Raw genomic sequence first — 23615 nt, forward strand, 5'->3', positions numbered from 1 at the left:
AACAGAAATTGCTGGAAAAGCTCAGCAGGTCTGGCAGCATCTGTGGAAAGAAATCAGAGTTAATGTTTCGGGTCAAGTGACCCTTCCTCAGAAGGTAGAAGGATCACTCAACTCGAAACATCAACTTTGATTTCTCTCCACAGATGCTGCCAGACCTGCTGAGCTTTTCCAGCAATTTCTGTTTTTGTTTCTGAGTCAATGTTGCAGTCATACAGAGCATTAGTCGGGCCACAACTGCAATTCTGGTAACCACAACAGGAAGGATGTGGTAGCACTAGAGGGTGTACAAAGGAGGTTGTTGCCTGGGATGGAGAAATTGAGCTAAAAGGAGAGAGACTAGATGGGCTTGGATTGTTTTCTATAGAGTAGCAAAGACTGAAGGGGGCCATGATTGAGGTATATAAGATTATGAGGGATACGGGCAGGGTGAATCGACTGCAGCTGTTCCCCATGGTTGATGCGTCAGTCACAAAAGGGCATAGTTTTAGAGTAAGGGGTGGGAGATTTAGAGGGGATTTGGGAAAAACATTTTTACTCAGCGGATAGTGGAAATCTGGAATGCACTGCCAGGAAAGGTTGTGGAAGCTGGAAACTCTACAACCTTTAAAAAATATTTGGATGAGTACTTCAAATATCATTACATTCAAGGATATGGGATAAGTGCAGGAAATTGACATCAGTGCACTTTTAGTGGTAGTTATGTTGGTGCAGACTCGATGGGCCTAAGTGGGGTTCCAATGGGCTCAGTGATGAAGCCTTTGCTGGTTGTGGTTTACATTAATAATTTGGACTTATGTGTAGGGGGGGATGATCAAGAAGTTTGCAGATGACATGAAAACTGGTTGGATAGTAAATAGTGAGGAGGATAGCTATAAACTGCGGGAGGATATCAACAGACTGGTCATGTGGACAGAGCAGTGGCAAAAGGAATTTAGCCTGGGAAAGCTTAATATACTGCACTTTGGGAGAGCTAACAAAGTAAGTGATTACACTATGACTGATAGAACCCTGGGAATTACCAAAGATCAGGGGGAGCAGATCCCCGAAGTTGGCTGAGTAAGTAGGTAGTGGTGAAGAGGGCATGTGAAATACTTGTCGTTATTAGTTGAAGCACAGAATACAAGTACAAAGAGGTAATGTTGGATCTTTTTAAAATGTTGATTAGGCCATAATCTTATCCACCTTGATCAGGTCCTCTTTCAAGGACAACAACCCCGGCCTATCCAATCTGGAGTACCACGTGCAGTTCTGATCACCACCTTACAGGAAGGAATTCATTCCACTAGAGAGGGTGCACAGATGATTAACCAGATGCTGCCTGGACTGACTGCCTTGCTAAAGTGCATAAAGACCATATCAAATTCATTGCCATCATCAACAGTTCAGGTTACCTCCTCAAAAAATTTGATAAAGTTTGTCAAACACAACCTTCCCTTAACAAATCTGTGCTGACTATCCCTGATAAATTCCTGTCTTTCCAAGTGCAAGTATATTCTGTCCCTCAGAATTCTTTCTCATAACTATTCCACCACCGAGATTAGGCTGACTGGCCTGTAATTTTCTGGAAAGTTTGGATAGGTTGGGGTTGTTTTCCTTGGAGCAGCAAAGGTCGAGAGAGGGCTATATTGAGGTGTATAATTATGAGAGGCATTGATTGGATGGATAGGAAGGCTCTTTTCCATTAGTAGAGGGGGTCAATAACCAGGAGGCATAGATTTAAGGAAAGAGGTAGGAGGTAAAGAGGAGAATTGAGGAGATTTTTTTTACACAGAGGGTTGTGGGAATCTGGAACTCATTGCTCGAAAGGGTGGCTGAATCTAAAACTTTAGCAATATTTAAGCAGTATTTAGATATTCACTTGTGTTGCCATCGTCTGCAGGGCTATTGTCCAAAAGCTGGAAAATAGGATTAGTGTAGTCAGATCTTGGTAGACCATTGAGGAAACAATGGGCTGAATGGCTTCCTTTTGTGTTGTAAACATCTATGATTTTAGATTACTGACCATGTCACTCCTGTGATTCATTCATTTCTCATGTATTGGATTTAATAAGACTTTTCATGTCTTCCTTCAGTTCCCTCATCACCTCTTTACAATGTGAAAACATAAAACAAAAAAAATTCTGGTTTTAGGTAGCTTGACTTGAGAAAGTTTATCTGTTTGGTTTTCCAGCTCTTTCCTGTCCTGAAAGCATTGAACCATCATTCCACATTGATTATACCTCTCCCCCTTTGGAGAGTCAAACCCAAAGAGATCACAGATCTGAGGATCAACATTACCCTACGGTAGCTAATTCTCTGACATGTGGTCCCTTCAAGCACAGCTCACTGTGGAAGTACAGAACTGCTGACTTTATTCTCCTTTAGTAGTATTCCACACTTGCACATTGGCGCACCAGACAATTTATTTTTCCATTCATGTTGTCTCTATTAGAAAATTAAAAATGACTGAAAGATTGTAAGGGGGGTAAGAACCATTGGTTGAATGTTCTGGTAAGTGGTAGCCTATTCCGTGCTGTCAGAAAGATTTGTTGCAATGAACTTTGTATAGTTACTCCCTGTAACAGGTATGCTAGTGGCTACAAATCTACCCCCACATTATGGAATTAGTGGCACTTCCCACAGTGCATTCCAGGCATGGCTTATGCAAAGCTTTTGCAACAGTCTCTAGTGCTCATGACAGTACTGGGGATATACCCTCGTTTCTCACTCAAGGTGGGATCTGAAGAAGCAAAAATTATTCACTGTATTAATAATAAACTGAATAAACTTGCCTTAGACTGAAGTTAGCTTAAAAACAGGGACTGTCTGTTCTGAGGAATAGGAGTATCAATATCCTTGCAGAGAAACAACTCATTCATTTTAAATTGGTTGTTTATTTTATCATGCATTTTCCAGTCTGAAAGTCTCCCTGTGAGGATGGGCTGGAATCATGGTGCCTGTAAACAATTCCACCTACACTGTATTGCCAATCACTAACCCCAGCTCCCTCCACCCTTCTTCACATGTTACAAATGATGCTGTACATGTCCACACTGCAAAGTTCTTTTGTACTTGCAACTTCCATTTCTTCACGTGATGTAATTTGCATACTTAATGTGCAAAAGTGCACCCCGCCCCCACTTTAAACCATGATGAAAATGAAATTTATCTTTCACCGTCCATATTCTTTGTTGCTGTATTAAATTATAAAGCAATGTTGCCATTGTCCTACCACACCAGAGGGCAGCTCCCTCATTAGACAGGTGGTGGTTTAATCTGATAGTCACCATACCTTATGAGGGGAGAGGTTCAGGAGGAGAATCCTTCAATGAAAGAACTCAAAAATAAAAACAACTTCGTAGAAAAGAGAACAGAATGCATAAGCAATAACAGGGGGAATTGATATTTTCCTCCCCAGCATCATATGTATTTCCCTGTCCATCCTCTGCTGAAAAAGCAGACAGCAATATACTCCCTCACCTAATCAAAAACAATTGCTCAGCAATGCAGTCTGGGACTGGCTCTTCCTCTGACTTTCCTTCTAACCTGTTGGGAAATAAGTGGGTGTTTTCTCAGCAGCTGACGCCAGCACCACAGCTGAAATCGTAATTCAATGTATATACTCTGTGCATGCAGGGTTTAGTATGCCAAAGTGTCTTCATGTTTTTATCTTTATCAGTAGATATGGTATAAATGCCAATTTTTCCAAGTTCAATTATGTTGACACCCAGCAGTTTTACAAATGAGGACCAGTGAACAAACTGGCAAAATTAGCCAATTTATGTGTAAATTGTTTGTTGTCAGGAACATTGCCAAACTTGCATTGAAGAATAATTTGCCTTCTGCAATCGAGCTCAGTAGCAAATTTTCAATCAGTTTTATATCTGCCAAATGAAAATTTATCATGCCCACTTATTAACTACCTGCAGGTAAGGCCTTGTTGCAACTGTAGTCTGGGTTACTCCTGCCAGTTAGATTGTGATGAGTCTATTAAACAGCTTTGGTAGAAATAAAATAAATCAGCTCATTTGTACTACAGCTATTTACTAAGCTCAGCAAACTCTGTTGGCAGCAGTGTTATCTCTAAACTTATCGGCTCCTAATTCTTTACCTTGCCTTGCCAGACAATGCAGTTATGATCCATCTTCTCCACCCCTTCTCAAATGCAATGAAATTTCCAAACATAGGTAAAAATTGATCATCCCGTTCTAATCCCCTGTTTAGATAAATATCTTGGAATGCCAATTTGTTTACAGTCTGGTGTGCCATAGATGAAGAAGACCGCTGGCTCTTTTTAATGCATGTGCAGATGTCAACTATGACAGTGACAGGAAGCACTGCAAATTACCTTTATGCCTCTAGATTAATGATGAGAAAAAGTGGGCCAATTTCCCCTTCCGGATTACTTGTCACTAACTGCTTCTGGATGAGGCCAGGATTAGGCTTGGGCTAAGGTTCACATTCAATTATGATGCATCTCCACAGCTGAATAACTTATCAGCAATCTCAAATTGCATAGATAATATTATTGTACATAATATATGTATGCAGTTTGACTGCTTGAGTGAGATTGATGAAAGTAGGATGACATTTATTGATCTTTGCTAACATGAGGAGAGAAGAGAAGAAGTTGGAAGAGGAAAGCAAGGTTGTTAGTGAATTGAATGAAGCCTGTAATCCTGCCTCAGAGATCTGTCTTCTGAACGCCAGCCTGAGTTGGTGCGCTATATTTCATTCAGATCTTCATGACTCTCATTTATTCACATCTTATTCCAAATAAATAATAAAATGGAGTAAGTTAGACAAATGGAAAATGTTATTTCACTAGATAACCAGATTTCACTCATTATCTCAGATTCGCTAACATCGGCAGTTCCTACTATCTCTGAATGTTATTTCACTGTTGGGTCTGTATGCTTCCTTCTGGGTGAATCCTCATTGGACCGTCATTATTCAGTTCTGTCTTGGTCGCATTTTATAGCCTGTGTGTCACTGCCGTCCTTCCAGGCCAGTCCGCTCCAGCGAGTCACCTGATCAGGGTGGAAGGAAACAACCTTGCTCAATACATTGATGATGCTGTCACAGGACGGCAGAGCGTCTTGGTGCCATTTGAGCCTCCACAGGTACTTTGCAAACATTTGTCTTTAATTTTTGCTTTTATTTCCAAGCAAGGTAGATTAGATTGAAATGTCCTTGATCTAGTCAGGAAGGAAGATATTTTTCTGTGAAATGTGAACAAATATAGAGGTTTGGCTCATCCAAAAATCATTGTGCAATAGGACCCATGAATTAGGAGCAAGACCATAAGTGTCTTTTATAATATTTTCAAGAATTGAAATAGGAAACAGAAGGTTTGAAGCCTCAGAGTTCGAGACCCACCCCAGGGCTTGTTGGCCACCCCAAAAAAAATCCTAGCACTGGTAGAGGCAAATCAGTGTGTATTAGTGCTAGTCCCCAGCCTGGCTAAATGAGGAAGGTTTTCAGCAGTAAGGGCATCCAGCTATAAAACTGCCTGTCAAATTCAAAATTGGTGACTGTTATGAAAGTGAACAACCAGCATTGTGGTATCTCCGTGTAACATGAAAAGAGAGAAAAGCGTGAAGAATCATTCAAATAGATGATGCATGTGGATCAGACTCATCAGTTAGTTATACTCTCCAGCTAGATTTTCTTTGCAGTTAAAACTTGAACAATTCTTATCCATTCACGGGATGTGGGGGTCACTAGCTTAGACAGCATTATGGACAAATGTATCTGCTGGTTCCCTCACCACTTGATATGGACCCAATCTGGCAACTAATTGCTTTAGGACATGGCCAAATCATTCAGCAGTGGTGCTACCAAGTCATTCTTGATGATGGACATGAAGTCCCCCATCCATTATGCATTCTATGCCCCTGCATGCTCACTGCTTCCTCCAAGTAGTGTTGAACAAAAAGGAGAAATGATTCATTAGCCAATTAGAGTTATTAGGTGGTAATCAGTTACTTTCTGACCATGTTTGACCTGATGCAGTTTGATTTTTTTTTATTTATTCATTGGATGTGGATGTTGCAGGCTAGGCCAGCATTCATTGTCCAATCCCTAAATTGCCCAGAAGGCAGTTACGAGTCTACACATTGCTACAGGTCTGGAGTCGCCTACAGGTCAAACTTCATGGTGTCCACAATCAATGTTCAGGTTTCCCAGGTCATGACTATGTCAGTAATGCTAGAGTACAGTGTGAGACAGCTCTATCAATTCTCACACATATTCATAAGGAGAACTTGCACAGCCAAATGCTTTGTTTAACCTGTCATTTCTGGTGTTTGGTTTGTTGCCATGTGGTCCATCCAGTTTTATTCCTTTCCTTAGACTTAGTAACAGTTTGATATAACAAAGTGGCTTGCTAGGCCATTACAGATGGCAATTAGAAGTTGGCCACATTGTTGTCATATGTAGGCAAGACCAAGTAAGGACGGCAGATTTCCTTATCTAAAGGGCATTAGTGAACCAGATGGATATTAAGACAGTGAAACAATGGTCACATTAGGTTATTTTGTAATTCCAGATTTCTGTTGAATTAAAATTTCATAATCTGCTATGGTGGATCCAAACCTATATCCTCAGAACATTAGTATGGGACTCTGGATTACTACCACACCACCACTCCTCCAGTGCATTGTCAGAAATCACGACAACATATGTTATTGTAGAAATTACAATGTTTGAGATGATGAAAACTACCTTAAGCAAAATTCTGGATCCTGAATCAAAAAAATTATGTTTTGAACAAGGAAGTCCCACAAACAACAGACTCCTGAGGTTATACTGACACCTAGTGTAAGGTATGGAATGTTTTTTGCTGGAAACTAAGGGCCCAATTATTCTGCCATCACTGAATTGTTGGTAAAGGTTAAACAAGCTGGAGAGAACAAAGATTAAAACTATAAGAAATATTGCAGTACCAGGTAAATTCTGATTGTTCTTTTATGTAATAATGTGCTTAGTATATATCACAGTGTGTAATGTACAAAATTTAACACTGAATCAAAACTGTCAGTTTAGAATATAAGGTAGTAAGGACAACAAATTCTGAAAACAGCATCACAGAGTATGTCCTTTCTTATGCATACACTAGACCCATCAGCTATGTCATTGCAGTGATATGTTGTGAAGGATATAGTTGTGAAGGAATTGCCCTAGAATTTCTGAACATTAAACCCCATGAACTCTCATAGCATCGGATCAAAATTGGCCAAGGAAATCTCCTGCTGATGACTACCTATTGCACCCTTTCGGCTGTTTAATCAGAACTATTCCATGTTGAACAGAACTCGGGAGAAGTAACGATGGTGGCAAGACCAATGATCTACTCCGGCTAGAGTGGCTAAGTAGACTAAAGTGGCTAAGTAGCACCAATACAGATGAAGCTGTCTGAGTCCTAAAGTATATAGCTGCTAGACTGGATCTGAAGCAGGTGGTGGGGAATCAACAAGAGAGAAAGATCTACTTGACCTCATCCTTACCAGTGTATTTCTTTTGGATGCAGCTGACCATGACAGTATGTAAAAGTGACCACTGCAAAGTCTTTGTTCGTACAAAGTCATGTATTCACATTGCAGACACCCTTGCTAAATAAAGACAGACTTGGAACAGAAGTAATAATTCAACATTGGACATCCATGAGGTGCTGGGAGCCATCAGCAGGAGCACAAGAGAACAGTGGCCAAACCATGGCTTATAAGGGAAGTTAGAGAGAATATTAGATGCAAAAAAGCAGCATACAAATTGGCAAGCAAAAACAATGGACCTGAGGATTGGGAACAATTTAAAAGTCAGCAAAGGTGAACCAAGGAATTGATTAAGAATGAGAAAATAGATTATGAGAGTAAATTTGCAGGGAACATAAGAACTGACTGTAAAAGTTTCTATAGGTATTCGAAAAAAAAATTGGTGAAATCTAATGTAGGTCCCTTACAGTCAAAAACAGGAGAATTTATAATTAAGGACAATGAAATGATTGACAAGCTAAATTCATTCTTTGCTTCTGTCTTCTCAAAGGAGTACACGAATAATGTGCCAGAAAGGATGAAAAATGCAGGGTTTAATGAGAGGGAGGAACTGAAGCCTATATTAGTAGAGAAATGATGTTGGAGAAATTAATGAGATTGAAGGCTGTTAAACCTCCAGGGGCTGATTATCTACATTGCAGAGTGCTTAAGGGGATGGCAGTAGAAATAGTGGATGCATTGGTGGTCATGTTCCAAGATTCTTTGAATTCTGGAACAGTTCCTACAGATTGCAAGAAAGCTAATGTAATCCCACTATTTGAAAAGAGGGATTATAGACCATTGAGTCTGATGTCAATAGTGGGGAAGATGCTAGCGACCATTATCAAGGAATTTATAACAAAGTACTTAGAAAACACTGGTAGAATCTGACACAGTGAGCATGGATTTACAAAAGCGAAATCATGCCTGACAAATCTACTGGAATTCTTTGAGGATTTAAATCATACAGTTGATTAGGGAAGGCAGTGAACAAAAGAGAAGTACAGCACAGGAACAGACCCTTCAGCTCTCCAAGACTATGCTGATCATCATGCCCTAACTAAACTTCTCCCCTTATTCGGCCTGTGGCCTATTCCCTCCCTACTCATGTAACCATCCAGATGCCTCTTGAATGTCGCCAATGTGCCTGCTTCCACCACCTGTTCTGGCAGTGCGTTCCAGGCTCCTACTACTCTCTGCATGAAAAACTTCCCTCACACATCTCCCTTAAACCGTCCCCCTCTCACCTTGAACCTGTTGTACTTGTAATTGAAATTTGAACCCTTGGAAAAAGCCTCCGACTACCCACCCTATCAATGCGTCTCATAATTTTGTGGATCTCTATCGGGCTTCCTCTCAGCCGCCATCTTTCCAGTGAAAACAATCCTTGTCTTTTTAATCTTTTCTCATAGCTAATGTCTTTGTATCTGGGCAACATCCTGGTGAACCTTCTCTGCACTCTCTCCAAAGCTTCCGTGTCCTTCTGATAGTGTGGTGACCAAAACTGCACACATTACTCCAAATGCAGCCTAACAAGGGTTTTATATAGCTGCAACATGGTTTGCCAACTCTTGCACCCCATGCCCTGGCCGACAATGGCAAGCATACCATTTGCCTTCTTAATTATCTTGGCCAGCTGTGTTGCCACTTTTAGGGAACTGTGGACCTGCATGCCCAGATCCATCTGTATGTTAATGTTCCTAAGGGTTCTGCCATTTACAGTATAATTTACACCTAAATTTGATCCTCCAAAATACATCACCTCGCATTTGTCTGGATTAAACTGCATCTGCCATTTCTGTGCCCAAGTCGCCAATCTATCCATATCCTGTTTTATCCTTTCATAATCATCGGCACTATCAGCAACTCCACCAATCTTCGTGTCATCTACAAACTTACTAATCAGACCATCCAAATTCTCCAGATCATCTATATATACTACAAACAGAGGACCTAAGACTGATCCCTGTGGAACACCACTAGTTACCGGTCTCCATTCTGAAAAACACCCTTCCATCACTACCCTCTGTCTTCTATGACCATGCCAGTTTTGTATCCATCTAGCCAGCCCACCCTGAATCTCATGTGATTGTTTTTGTACCAATCTGCCATGTGGGAATTTAACAAATGCCTTACTAAAGTCCATATAAACTACATTCACAGCCCTTCCCTCATCAATTATCTTCGTGACTGCTTCAAAAAATTCAATCAATCAAGTTGGTGAGACATGACTTTCCCAGTAAAAAAACACGCTGCCTGTCACTATCTAGTCCATTTTCTTCCAAATGTGTATATATCTTGTCCCTTGGTACCTCCTCCAAGAGCTTCCCCTCCACAGGCGTCTGGTTCAACTGCCTACAATTTCCTGGAGTATCCCTGCTTCCTTTCTTAAACTAGGGAACAACATTGGCTAATCTCCAGTCCTCTAGAATGTCACTGTGGTCAACGAGGATATGAAGATACCTGCTAATGCTCCAGCTATTTCTTCCCTAGCCTCCTGAAGAAACCTGGGATAGATCCCATCTGGCCCTGGGGACTTGTCTACCTTAATACAATTTAGGATACCCAGAACTTCCTCCTCCAATATAATGATATTTTCTAGAGTATTCACCCACTCATCCCTGACCTCAATATCACTCATGTCCCTCTCCTAGGTAAATACCGATACAAAGTACTCATTAAGGATCTTTCCCACTTCCTGTGGTGCCATGCATAACTTCCCTCCTTTGTCCTTGAGTGGGCCTACTCTTTCCCTCACTACCCTTTTTCTTCTAATATACAGTATGCATAAAAAGCCTTGGGATTCTCCTTGACCCTGTTTACTAAAGACATTTTAGCATTCCTAATTCCGTGTTTAAGTTCCTTCCTAATTTCTCTATACTCTTCAAGGGCTTCGTCAGTTTGTAGCTGCCTAGACCAATCATATACTTCCTTTTTCCTTTTGGCTAAGCTTACAATTTCCCTAGTCATCTATGGTTCCTGAATCCTCCCATTCTTATCCTTCAGTTTTGCAGGAACTTGCATGTCCTGTATTTTAATCAACTGGTCTTTCAAAGCCTCCCACAGGCCTGACATAGATTTGCCCTCCAATAACTGCTCCCAATCCACTTTCCCCAATTCCTGTCTAATTTGGATGTAATTGGCTGTTGCCCAATTAAGCACCCTCACCCAAGGGCCACTCTTTGTCCTTGTCCAAGACAACTCGAAATCTTATGGAGTTATGGTCACCAAAATGCTCTCCTACTGAAACATTGATCAGCTGTCCTGGCTCATTCAGTGGGTGTGATTTATTTAAACTTTCAGAAGGCTTTCGACAAACTCCCACAATGTGTGAAACTAAAGCTTATGGGATATTGGGTGATGTATTGAGGTGGATAAGAAATTAGCTCGCAGACAGGAAACAAACAGTAGGATTTTTCTGAATGGCAGGCAGTGACTAGTGGGGTACTGCAAGGATCGATACTAGGACCCCAGCTGTTCACAATATATGGTAATGATTTAGATGAGGTAACTGAACGTAATAGCTCCAAATTTGGAAATGACATAAAGCTGGACGGAAGGGTAAGCTGTAAGGAGGATGCAGAAATGTTGCAATATGGTTTGGACAGGCTGAGTGAGTAGGCAGTTCAGTATAATGTGGATAAGTGTGAGGTTATCCACTTTGATCCTGAAAATAGGAAAGCAGATTACTACTTGAATGGCTGTAAATTGAGAGAGGGGAATATTCAATGAGACCTGGGTGTCCTCATGCATCACTCGCCAAAAGTAAGCAGGCAGATGCAGCAGGCAGAAAAGAAGACAAATTGGCCGTCATAGCAAGAAGATTCAAGTGCACAAACAAGGATGTCTTACTGCAATTATTCAGGGCATTGGTGAGGCCACACCTGGAATTCTGTGTGCAGTTTTGGTTGGAAGGATGTCCCAATAGTAGGGGAGTCCAGAACCAGGGGGTCATAGTTTAAGGATAAGGGATAAATCTTTTCAGACTGAGATGATGAGAAATTTATTCATCCAGAGAGTGGTGAGCCTGTGGAATTCACTGCCACAGAAAGTAGTTGAGGCCAAAACATTTTCAAGAATGAGATTGTTATAATTCTGTGGCTGACAGGATCAAGAGATAAAGGGGAAAGGCACAATGAAGGCATGGAGCTCAATGATTAGCCATGATCATATTGAATGGTGGAGCAAACTTGAGGGGTCAAATGGCCTACTCTTGCTCCTATCTTCTATGTTTATATGTAACCTTATGGCCCAATATGTCCCCCACTCTAAAATTACCATCAGCTTGGGAGATCAGCTCTGGTTCAGTAAAGAGTACAGAAGGAAATGCCAGGAGCAGCACCAAGCATACCTAAAAATGAGTTGTCAACCTGGAGAAGATACAAAACAGGACTAATATAAAAACAAAAAACTGTGGATGCTGTAAATCTGAAATAAAACAGGAGAAACTTAGCAGGACTGTAGAGAGGAAAACAGAGTTAGCATTTCGAGTCCAGTCAAAGGGTTGCTCAACTCAAAATATGAACAAAGGACTACTTGCATGTCAGACAGCAGAAGCATCATGCAACAGACATGGCTAAGTGATCCAACAATTAACAGATAAGACCTAAGCTCTGCAGCCTTGCATTATCCAGTTGTGAATAGTGGTGGATCATTAAACAACTTACAGATAGTGGTAACTCTACAAATATCCGCACCCTCAGTTATGGAGGAGACCAGTACTTCAGTGCAAAAGTATTTGATCCACTTCAGCCAGAAGTGCTGAGTAGATTATCCATCTCGGCCTCCTCCTGAAACACCAGCATCATAGATGCCAGTCTTTGACCAAGGCTATTCACTCCACATGAAACTGAAAAATGGCTGAATACACTGGATAAAGGAAAGATTGGGGATCTTGGCAAAATTCCATAATGCTACTGAAGACTTGTGCTCCAGAATTAGTTGCACCCTAGCCATGCTGTTCCAGTACAACTACAATAGTAACATCTACCTGACAATGTGGAAAACTACCCAGGTATCAACATCCTTTCTGAGCCGCATGGCTATGCAGTTGTTGGGACTTTCCACAGATGCCGATTGGCATGTTGACACATTTGTTTCTACTCTTGGAAACTGCTGCCACATACGGACCTAATTCAGATAATTATTGCCCTATCAATCTACTTTTGATCATCAGCAAAGTAATGAACAGGAGCATCAAAAATGCTATCTAGTGGCAATTGCAAAGGAATAACCTGTTCACTTAAGCTCAGTTTCACTTCTGCCAGGTCCACTAGGGTCCCCATGTCCTTAAAGGTGTGGTCCAAACATGAGTAAAAGAGCTGAATTCCAGAGGTGAGCTGACAGTAACTGCCCTTGACATCAAGGCAGCATTCAACCAAGTACAGCATCAAGGAACCTTAAGAAAACTGGAGTCAATGAGAGTCAGAGGGAGTCATACCCAGCACAGAAGAAGATGGGTTTGTTTCTTGGAGGTCAAACAACTGAGCCCAAGTACATCACTGCAGGAGTTCCTCAGGGCTGTGTCCTAAGCCCAATCATCTTCAGCCACTTCATCAATGACCTTGCCTGTTTGAGTGTCACCCAATCCACCAACCTTCAACATTCATTCCCTTCACACCGATGCACAGTGGCGACAGTGTATACCATCTGCAAGATTCGCCAAGGGTTTTTAGATCGCATCTTCCAAACTGACAACCTCTGCCACCTACCTGGACTAGAACAGCAAATGCATGGGAACACCCACTGTCTGCAAGGTCCCCTCTAATACATACCATCCTGACTTGGAACTGTATCAGTACTTCTATATTGTTGCTGGATCAAAATCCTGGAACTCACTTTCTAACAACACAGTGGCTGTTCAAACAACTCAAGAACTTAGCAGTTCAAGGCAGCAGCTCACATAATCTTCAGGGCATTTAGAGATGGCTAATAAATGCCAGCCTAGACAGCAACACCCACATCCCTTGAACAAACGATAAAAACATATCTTGGGTAGATCACAGACAAGCATTGAAAAGAAAAGGCAGACTGGTATTTCAGCAGTGTCCTTTAGCTGTGTTAAATGGAGAAATTCCAATGAACCACCATAGTGAAGGAGCTCAATAATGTTTAGAAAAGAAGTTGTGCTAAATTTAGAAGCATTTGTTAAGTATCATCAAGCTTTTACGAGATAAGAAGACAGTAGATCCATAGCTTTGAGGTTAGTAAGAAATAGTTGAAATGGAGGTATGAAATGAGTCTTTGAATTTCAATTGCATTACTATTATGACACAGATTTATACTAAAATGTTATGTACTGACTTGTTTATTGGTTACTGATTTATTGAATGACTGATCTGCCTGCTTTGGATAGGTAGGAACAGAGTTCACTACAATTCTCTACAATTTCATGTGCAACAGTAGCTGTGTAGGTGGAATGAATCGAAGACCTATCCTCATCATCATCACCTTGGAAACAAGGGAGTAAGTAACCATCTCTAAAGAGTTGTATTACAGTTATTGTTGCTCAGTTTCAAAGTCATTCATAAAAGGCACAAGAGGGAAAGTTGACATTCATAGTAAATGGCTAAATTTCAGCAGCTCTCTAGGGATGTGATTGGAGGCAAAAAGACTTGCAAATTACCTGTTGACTTTTTGTTGTCATTCCATTTGCCAAAGACGAGAAAAGTGGCAGATGGTTCATGCGCCTAAAACCCAATTGAGACACTTAAGTGACCAATTAAGGACCTGTTCTCACCTCTGTTGGCATTTTATCAGTGGTTGGACCTCCCAAGCCTTTGAATTGGATGTCTGATTTTAGCAACAAACTGCTGTCCTCACTAGGAGCCACTTACCAGTTGCCAATAAATGCAGTCATACCGTCAAGTCCCGCTACCTACCAAAGCAGGGTTATGTCCCATTTTTGCCAGAAGCTGTAGGACCCTTGCCACCTCCAGAAAATTCACCCCTTTGTATTCCCATTTAGAAGTTACTCTAGATGATCTTGTTCCATCCATTATACAAATCTGTATTCTCTCTCTTATCCTTGCTGAACCATTTCTGTTCCCTGTCTCCCAATGGACCATAAATATAACTTTTATCCACAGATCACTCCAGAGCTTGGCCTCATGCAATCCAAGTCCCTGTAGACCTAGATCTTTCAGTTTTTCAATCATACCTCTGTGCAGCCGTTCTCCTTCATTGCACCTTCAACTACCTTTTCCCCCTTCTGAGAAATAACCTGCGAAAATCTTTCTATCTACCTTCCCATGTTTAAAAGCTTTCTTAAATCATTTCATCAGCCAGAGCTTTCAGTTTCTTCTTCTGACCCCCTCAAAAGTACAATATTTGCTCCAGTTCTCCACTGTGTGAAATGCCTTGGAAAGCTTTTCCACAATAGAGGGTTCACTGGGTGATGGTCATGGTGAGGTTCATGCAGTTCCCTCATCGAATGAATGCCCTTGTCATCTCCTTCAGTGGCCAGGTTCTTGGACGCCGGTCATTTGAAGGTCGAATCTGTGCTTGCCCAGGAAGAGATCGGAAAGCAGATGAGGACCATTACCGTGAGCAGCAAGCCATCAATGAGAGTGCAGCAAAAAATGGAAATGGTAACAAACGCAGTAAGTTTTGCGGGTCTGAACACAGGCAGGTGATGGGTTCGATGTTGGTGGCGGGGGGGGGGGTTTTGGGGGTGGGGGGTGGTTTGCCATTGGTGTCATTAATATTAAAATTAGATTAGACAGAATGGCATCCTCTGTCTTGGTCTTCCATGCTATGTCTTTCAAAAGCTGAGAAACCAACTTGGTCTTAGTTCTCACTGTCAAACTTCTCACTGTCCAGATTATCTTGAAAGGTTTCTATTTACAGTCATTAGCCACACAGCCTCTGCATATAATGACACACCTGATATCATCAATTCAGCATAGATGGCAATTCCCTAGCTGCATGATGCCTCTAGTTAAGTCCACAAAGGCTACACAATCCCAAACCACTGTTTTTATTTTATTCACAATTAAAATTCAAAGTTACTGTAAGAAAAATATGGAGTTTAAGTTGAAACTTCTGTTCAATATAAATGCAGAACAGCCTGTGTGCTGCCCAATCTGGCCTGGAGTAATTTAGGAGATTCAAAGTGAAATATTTTAGGAAAGGTTATTAAACACATCACAAGGGAATGACAACGAAAAGTGACTAGATGTTATTGTCTTTTGTGTTTCAGCCTTCAAACAGACACCACAGGGAGTTCAGGGGCCTAATGCGGGTATCAAAAAGAGGAGGCATGGAGACGAGGAATTTTTCTATGTACCTGTGAGTATTTGCTTCTTTTCTTTAGCCATCAAAGCATTCAATGTAATGTTGCCTCCACAGCTCACTATGCTTACTTCTCTATCATTTCTAACAACAGTATACATTCACAGTTAAATAGGTCAGTGATGTTTGAAGAAACAGGGCTTAACCTACGGAATTGGATTGGATGCTCTCCAGGTACTTCATCTAGGTTTCATGTGTGAATGTAGGCAAGAGTACTTGGTCGACTATTTAATGCAAACTTATTCTCACCCAATTCCCAAATGAGCTGTCATTTTATGAGCTCTTGTGGTGCAGTGGTAATGTCCCTGCCTCTGAGCCAGAAGGCCCAGATTCAAGATCCACCTGTTTCAGAGATACGTCATAACACAAACGAACAGGTTGATTGAAAATATCTGTGCTCACCCAATATCCACATGTGCGCACTTCCTCACACTGATCACTAGGATCAGTTAAAGTCTAGCCAGTTATTCCAATTCCCAATACCCAGCCTCTCTGTAGTTAACCGGTCCACCTCCACCAGCCAGACCAAAATTACATGAATCTTTTACATTTGTTTCCTTTTCCATTTGATTGTATTGATCAAAACAGATTTCATCTACTCAATACTTTTGCAAATGGTTTATTGATTATGTTGTCAAAGATACACAGGGCTTTGATTAAGGCCTGGGAATAACGTATTAGGACTATCAGCTAGGATAGGAATTAAATATCTGTGATGCTGCATCCTGTTAACAAACTAATTTCCAAGAAAAAGAATTGAATCTTGCTTTGTAATTCACAATCTTTCTTCAAAACATTCCAGGCACTTCAGAAAGTATAAAGAAATTGAATACTGACTTACGAGAAGTCACATTACTAAAATGTTTTTCAAAGAGATAGATCCTCAGAGTACAGTTTAGAGAAAGAGTCTGGACAAATAAATAATCATTTGAACATTGGTGAAGAGAAGGCACCTCTTTACAAAATAGCAATGTCACCACTGGACAGTGGAACAGTTCACTTTCTGCAACCATTCCCCAAAATTTTAACAGAACTGTATTTTTTACTGAATGTTTATATTAACCAAAGTGAAAGATGAGTAGTAAAACAACTTGTAATTATGGAATGCCTTTCATACCTTCAGGACATTCAAAAGCACATCACAGTTAGTGAAGTACTTTTGAAATGTTGATACCGTTATGGTACAGGAAAATCTACAACTGTTTTGCACACATTCCGTGATGAGATAAAGTTAGAAAAGTAAGGGATGCATATGAGGCAGGCCACCATAGCTCCCCTATTCTTTCATTTGTGCTTTGCAATCTTTTACGTTCACCTGAGAGGACTGAATATCAATTTTACAACCCATCTGAGCACCGACAACTTCAACAGTGCAGTGCAACACTCTGTTAGTACTATATTGGGAGTGCTAGCTTAGATTTTATACTCAAGTTTCTGTCATGAGACTTGGATTCACAACCATCTGAGTCAGAGGCAATACCACCCACTGAATCACAATTGAGACTAAACTTTGAGCAAAGATACAGGTTTCAATTTTGAGTGTCCTGTGTTAACATCAAGCATTTTCAGGTCAGGTGTAATTTGCATTTGTTGCAGAATAAACCTTCTTGTTCTGATTTCTTCCCACAGATGCTGCCAGACCTGCTGAGTTTCTCCCACAACTTCTGTTTTTGTTTCAAACTTCATTGTCCATTGCTGCAGCAATGTGCCTCACCTTCAGCCTCAAAAAATCAGCCCCATTGTATCAATTTGGTATTTCTATTTTCTCAGTTTCATGTTCTATCCTCAAAACTTCACGGATTGAGTTAAGTTAACTGGCAATTAGTGAAGCAGTATAAAAATTATTTGTGCAATGAACCCATATCCGTTACTAGGTAATCAGAGATATAATGTAGTCATGGAAAAGCATTTAGAGCAAATCACATACCCGCTATTTTGGGAATACTATATGTCTCAGTGTGACTGTTTGCTAGGTTTTTGTTCTTGGTACCTGATAGTGAAAATTCATATTTTGTACCTTGGCAGAAGTCCAGTTTTCATTTAGTTTTTCAAACCATATTAAAAATGGATCAAAGTGTGATAGGTTCCAAAACCCAGCAATCCACTTCCAGCTTCTTTTCAATGACATGAGTTATGCCAATAGGTTCACTTAGTTGCTTCGGCAAAAATAAACCAAAAATGTCCAAGCGTCACTCCCTGAACTGTGTACTGAGTTGGTTGACCTCATCTTTAGCAGTAGTTGGAGTGCTACAGTTTGCCCTGGGCCGTTAAGGGGATAATCTCACTATTTTTCAATCTATTGGTTTCCAGTTATGCAGTGAGATCTGATTTGACCTGCCTATGCTTTCTGAACAATGCTTGGGAAAGATTTTAAAAGTAGAAAATCAAAGGAGAAAGAAGGGGAAAGAAACTTATTAAAAATAGGCACCAATGATTGAGAGTATTAGAAATGAGTGTGATAGTCTCAATATTGTACACAGGTACGAGGACGAGAAAATTTTGAAATCCTCATGAAGATCAAGGAGAGCCTGGAGCTGATGGAATTGGTACCTCAGCAACTTATCGATTCATACCGGCAGCAGCAACAGCAACTGCTACAACGCCAGTTAGTACCTACATTCATTCCTTTTACTTGTTTTTACTTGTGTACTTTTCAAAATTCCTGCGACCATCCTGTTCCTTTTCATTTTTTTCACCCATCAGCAACAGACAGATTCCTCTCTAAATTTGATGTTCAGGTGACAGAACCCATTCCTGCTGTGAGGCAAGACTACTCATTAGCTTCCTCCGCAGCCAAAACCGAAAAGACACTGGGTTGTGAAAAACTCAGTTATTTACTCACAAGATCACTCCCCCACATTTTCATCAATAATTGCATAATAACCAAACCCAAAGTGAACCACAGGAACAATCAAACATAAGAGAAAGACATGTTTGCATTCTGTATATCTAGCCAGTTGCAGGACAGTGCAGTGCAGCAGCTGATCTTTATTCTTTTTAAACAGCACTGGGTCTTGCTGAGTTATGATTCTACAACCGTTCACAGCCTTGCAGTGCCTTGCCTGGGTATCCATTTTTAAACAGTGTCAGCAGGCTGTTCAGCTGGGGGGGTATTGCAACAAAGTCTAATCCTGTCCTCGCCTGACATTTGCATATATTTGCTTCCAGTAGGCATCATGTTTAGCCTTCAGGATTGGCAGCATTACTGGGTTTCTCTCTCTCTGTCTCTCTCTCTAGTTATAGATGCTGAGAATAAACTAGCTCGTCTTAACCGAAGGACTGAACCTGAGGCCTTTGCATTCCATGTAGCTCAGTTTCATATCCAATTGTTCTATGTAGTTTTATCAAGCATAACAAGTGAAGGAAGGTTTCTAATTATCTGAACATGTGGAATAAACTTGCTTTCCAAACTTGCAAATCATTCTAAATGAGTTTTATTTTGTTTTGAGCAGACAGCAGGCTTCATCATCTTATGGGGCAGTGATACCACCCACAAGCAAGGTACCCAACATGATGAACAAACTGCCTTCTGTCAACCAACTGGTGGGACAGCCTTCCCAGCACAGCCCAAGTACCTCAGCCAACCTTGGACACATGGGTAATTAAGCACAGGCAATGAGTATACCTGAGGACTTTAGTGCCTTTGCGGACGTGCACATTTATTGACTTCAAGAATCAGCATTTCATGGGAGTGGACTATTTCCCCTCTTCAGTCTTAGAGCTTACCCCTATGTTACCCAACAATATGCTTTAATTTAAAATCTGAACATCAGCCCCAGCTACATATTCTCTGATTTATCTATTTGTGGTCACATTTTGTTAATTTTATTGAGACACATCCACTTTTAATGATTTTGTCCCTTGTAAAAATTTTACTCTCTCCCTTGTCAGTCATTCCCTTTGATATAGTCCCCATTTTCACTCCTTCAGATCCAAGAATAACAGACTAGAATGTGTCTAGTGTTAATTGGTTTAGCTAGTCATTACCAGATGTGGCTCATTCAACAAATACTGTAGGGCCTCATCTTCCTCTGCCAATATTGCCCATTAGTTCAGAATCATCCTAGAGAGGAATGATAACCCAGAATTTCTGTCTTTGCTCTCTCTTTCCTTCAACCATTCACCTTACCCTACTACAAGTTATTGGATTTCTTGGTCATTAAAATTGAAAGACCGCCCATTTAGCTGCATTGCACTCTTCACCTTGCCCACCAATTTAAACCTGGGATGCTCCTCATTCCCTTTTTCCCTAATCTCACATCTTTCTTCTCTCCTATCTTCCCTTATGACTTCCTAGTTTACTTTCTCCATGAGACCAATACTTGACTACCCAACTTCATTTCTGTTCTTACACTATCCAAACATTGCAAGCAGTGTTACTTCTTCTTTTGCTGCAGCCCTGTCCTTTCAAAACAGCATCATCAAACTTCTCATCAAAATATCCTTAATTGACCTAGCAACTTGTCATGCCATCTGCAAGTACCCTTTCCTCTCATTTTATCACCTAAGTCTGTAATCATTTTTTCACAGTTCTGTGTTGAATTTCTCCAGTGAGGTTTCTATCCCTTTCATGGTGCTAATCAAAATCACAAGAGCCATCTTCTATGACTGTGACCATAGTAGATTATATGTCTTTGTCTTCCTCAAAATTTCTATATGCCTTGACAGGATCAATCACTTCATTCTCCTGCGACATATTTGTTCCTCTGTCGAGCTCAGTGGCATCCCTTCTCTTGGGTTCCACTTTTGTCAATATAATCAGAACCATCTGTAACAATGGTTTATCTTCCCTTCTCCACACCACTATCTTTCAAGTTCCTCTCAGGATCCATTCAGTGCACAATGGAGTTTCTCATACACAGGAGAAGTGAGTCCTTAACTATAAACAAAAACACTGAAACAGTTGAGCAGGTCAAATAGCATCTGTGGGGAGAAACCGTTTCATGTCAAGGTGACTATTCATCAGACTTCCAACATCCAATGTATTTTACATTTTATAGTTGTATGAGTGATTCCTCAAATTAGTGCTCCAAATATAGAGCAGCATTCAGGGAGAGTACATCTCAGGAAACAGCAGGTCCATGCTCAGATAACCTCAAGATATGAATACTGGCTTCTCTTTTCCTTTCAAGTATGTTCTGTATGTTCAAGTATGTTTCAATTCTGGTCTCCCTGCTATAGGAAAGATATTGTGAAACTTGAAAGTGTTTAGAAAAGATTAACAAGGATGTTGCCAGGATTGGAGAGTTTGAGCAATAGGGAGAGGCCAAATAGGCTGGGGCTATTTTCCCTGGAGTGATAGAGACTGAAAGGTGATCTTACAGAGGGGCATGGATAGGGTGAATAGACAAGGTTTTTACCCTAGGGTAGGGGAGTCTAAAACTAGAGGGCATAGGTTTAAGGTGAGAGGGGAAAGATTTAAAAGGGGCCTCAGGACAACTTTTTCCGTGCAGAGGGTGGTGCATGTATGGAATGAGCTGCCAGAGGAGGTGCTGGAGGCTGGTACAATTACAACATTTAAAAGGCATCTGAATGGCTATATGAATAGGAAGGGTTTAGAGGGATATGGGCTAAAAGCTGGCAAATGGGACGAGATTAATTTATCTGATTGGTATGAACAACTTGGACCAAACTGTCCGTTTTCTCACTGTACATTTCTACGACTCTATATTTAGGCATTTTTGTAAAATATTAATAACATTTTCTACATCCCAACAAATTACCTTTTGTGCTAACAAATTGAAGCAAGTATGGCAAACATTTCATCAGACACCAATGAAAAGTCCAGAGATTAGAAGAAATGAGCATCGATGAAGGGTCTAGGCCTGAAACGTCAGCCTTCCTGCTCCTATGATGCTGCTTGGCCTGCTGTGTTCATCCAGCTCTGCACCTTGTTGTCTCGGATTTTCCAGCATCTGCAGTTCCTACTATCTCTAAAACAGAGGGATATTGCCTTCAAACTTTTAAAATTGTGTTTTCTGTTTTATAGGCCCAACTCTAATGAACAGCCACCATCATCATCACCATCATCATATACCAACTAATGGTAATGTGAATGGAGGAAATTCCTCACAGTCAGCAGGCATGGGGCCAACTTCACACTGCACTCCTCCCCCACCCTACACTGCAGACCCAGCTTTAGTCAGGTAAGCCATCTTCTCTTTTACACCAGATATCCCTCTTTCAGATGATTAGCTGTGGGCATTTCTTTCCTACAAAGATATCAATTAATTAACATCATATAATTTGAAGTCACCTGGGTTCATATAGTGATGTAACTAACTTGCTATTCAATTCTTGGCTCAGCTAAACAGATTTACCTTTCCCAGTGATGTGTCATGGTGAACCTATAAGCAGCTGAGCCAGCAAGGCTTCATGGTGTGCTCTTCGATCTCTGCTTTTAGCTGATATCTGCCAGAGTAATTGTAGTGGTGTCATAGTTACCTTCAGTTGCCCTGGATCAGAAAAGATAGAAATTACTCAGGCCCTTCCTCCTCACAATTCAGCAATCCCTGCTGGAAAATGAGCACTACAGATGGTGCTTGAGGACAGGATCAGTCTTGGAAACTCCTCTCAAAATCAAACCTGCCAACATTCACTGTTTAGACTCAAAAGTGAATAAAAATCATTTTTGAAGAAAGAGGCATCAGAAGGTGGCAGGCAGCTCTGGAAATGTCCAAGTCACATCCTTCAGAAAAGAAAAGGGTAGATTAGGTTGGTGAGAATAATAAACCCAGATAATAGTTGGGTAGATGCTGTTGCTCAAGATGTCCATATTAGCATTCAGTTCAATAAATCTGTAGCATTTTCTGGTTAATAAACCTGTAATGTTTTCTGGTCAGCCCATTCAAGCTCAGTAAACCTGTACTGTTTTGTAGTCAGCCTCATTCTATGTATTTATTGAATTTTCTTTCATAGTTTTTTAACAGGTCTGGGCTGTCCTAACTGTCTGGAATATTTCACCTCACAAGGGCTGCAGACAATGTACCACTTGCAGAACCTTTCCTTGGAGGTACTGTTTACAAATACTTAGGTGGTTTATGAGCAGAGATAATGACAGTTGGGTTCTTTCCCTTCCTGAAAAGTAATGCAGAACTGTGGCCCATAATTTGGTGGCATGCCAGTTTGAACCCAGAATTCCCCATGTCTCAGAGTTCTTAACGTTGCCTATACCAGTTTGGTGAAAGCACATAGCACATGTGGAATTCCCATCAGAAGGGAGAGGGGAGCCTTCATTAGGCTGTCCTTTGAACAACCTCCTCCAAAACCAGATAGGATTAGGAACTCATTTGTTTGGAAGTCTGTAAACAAACCCACACTGAAGCATGAGGTGTTTATGCACCCATACACGCTATACCAATGATTCCTTTTGTTAATAAATGCTTTTTTTTTTACACTTAATGTAAGCTTGACCCCATTCTTTCATCCTATTAATCAAATTATTTTTCTTTTAAGTACACTTTTCCCCCTTCTCACCTTCAATGAAGGTGTTTACTGTTGCTGGGATACAGTTCTGTGACCAGTGACTAAGTCCCAGTACTTTTCCCGAATGACCATTTTTCACATCAGTCTAATTTGATCCAATGCTTGCCTGACATCAACATGTCCACAGTCTAACAGGGGAACACTAGGTTGAAAACAGGAACAGAATTCAACCTGATGTTTCTTTCCTTTCCCTGGCCCTCAGGCACCGAGGCCCATTCTTGGCACCACAATTGCTACTTAGCAGAGACCAGCAAACAAAACATAGCTTGCGAGAGATAGTAGGAACTGCAGATGCTGGAGAATCTGAGATAACAAGGTGTAGAGCTG

General features: G+C 40.8%; 1 protein-coding gene across 4 annotated transcripts in view; it reads left to right on the plus strand.

Annotated features, from left to right (window-relative positions):
* The window catches only part of tp73 (tumor protein p73), a 235353-nt gene that overhangs the window by 208137 nt on the left and 3601 nt on the right, over positions 1–23615 (plus strand). For all 4 annotated transcript variants that reach the window (XM_048615017.1, XM_048615016.1, XM_048615018.1 and 1 more), the window contains 8 exons: positions 4987–5102; positions 13867–13976; positions 14970–15112; positions 15712–15800; positions 18284–18408; positions 19256–19401; positions 21793–21949; positions 22722–22815. In XM_048615017.1, coding sequence (XP_048470974.1) covers positions 4987–5102; positions 13867–13976; positions 14970–15112; positions 15712–15800; positions 18284–18408; positions 19256–19401; positions 21793–21949; positions 22722–22815 — 980 coding nt within the window. The remainder of the gene's footprint in view (positions 1–4986; positions 5103–13866; positions 13977–14969; positions 15113–15711; positions 15801–18283; positions 18409–19255; positions 19402–21792; positions 21950–22721; positions 22816–23615) is intronic.

Source organism: Rhincodon typus, chromosome 31 (assembly GCF_021869965.1).
Source record: "Rhincodon typus isolate 14 chromosome 31, sRhiTyp1.1, whole genome shotgun sequence".
NCBI classification, from domain to species: domain Eukaryota; kingdom Metazoa; phylum Chordata; class Chondrichthyes; order Orectolobiformes; family Rhincodontidae; genus Rhincodon; species Rhincodon typus.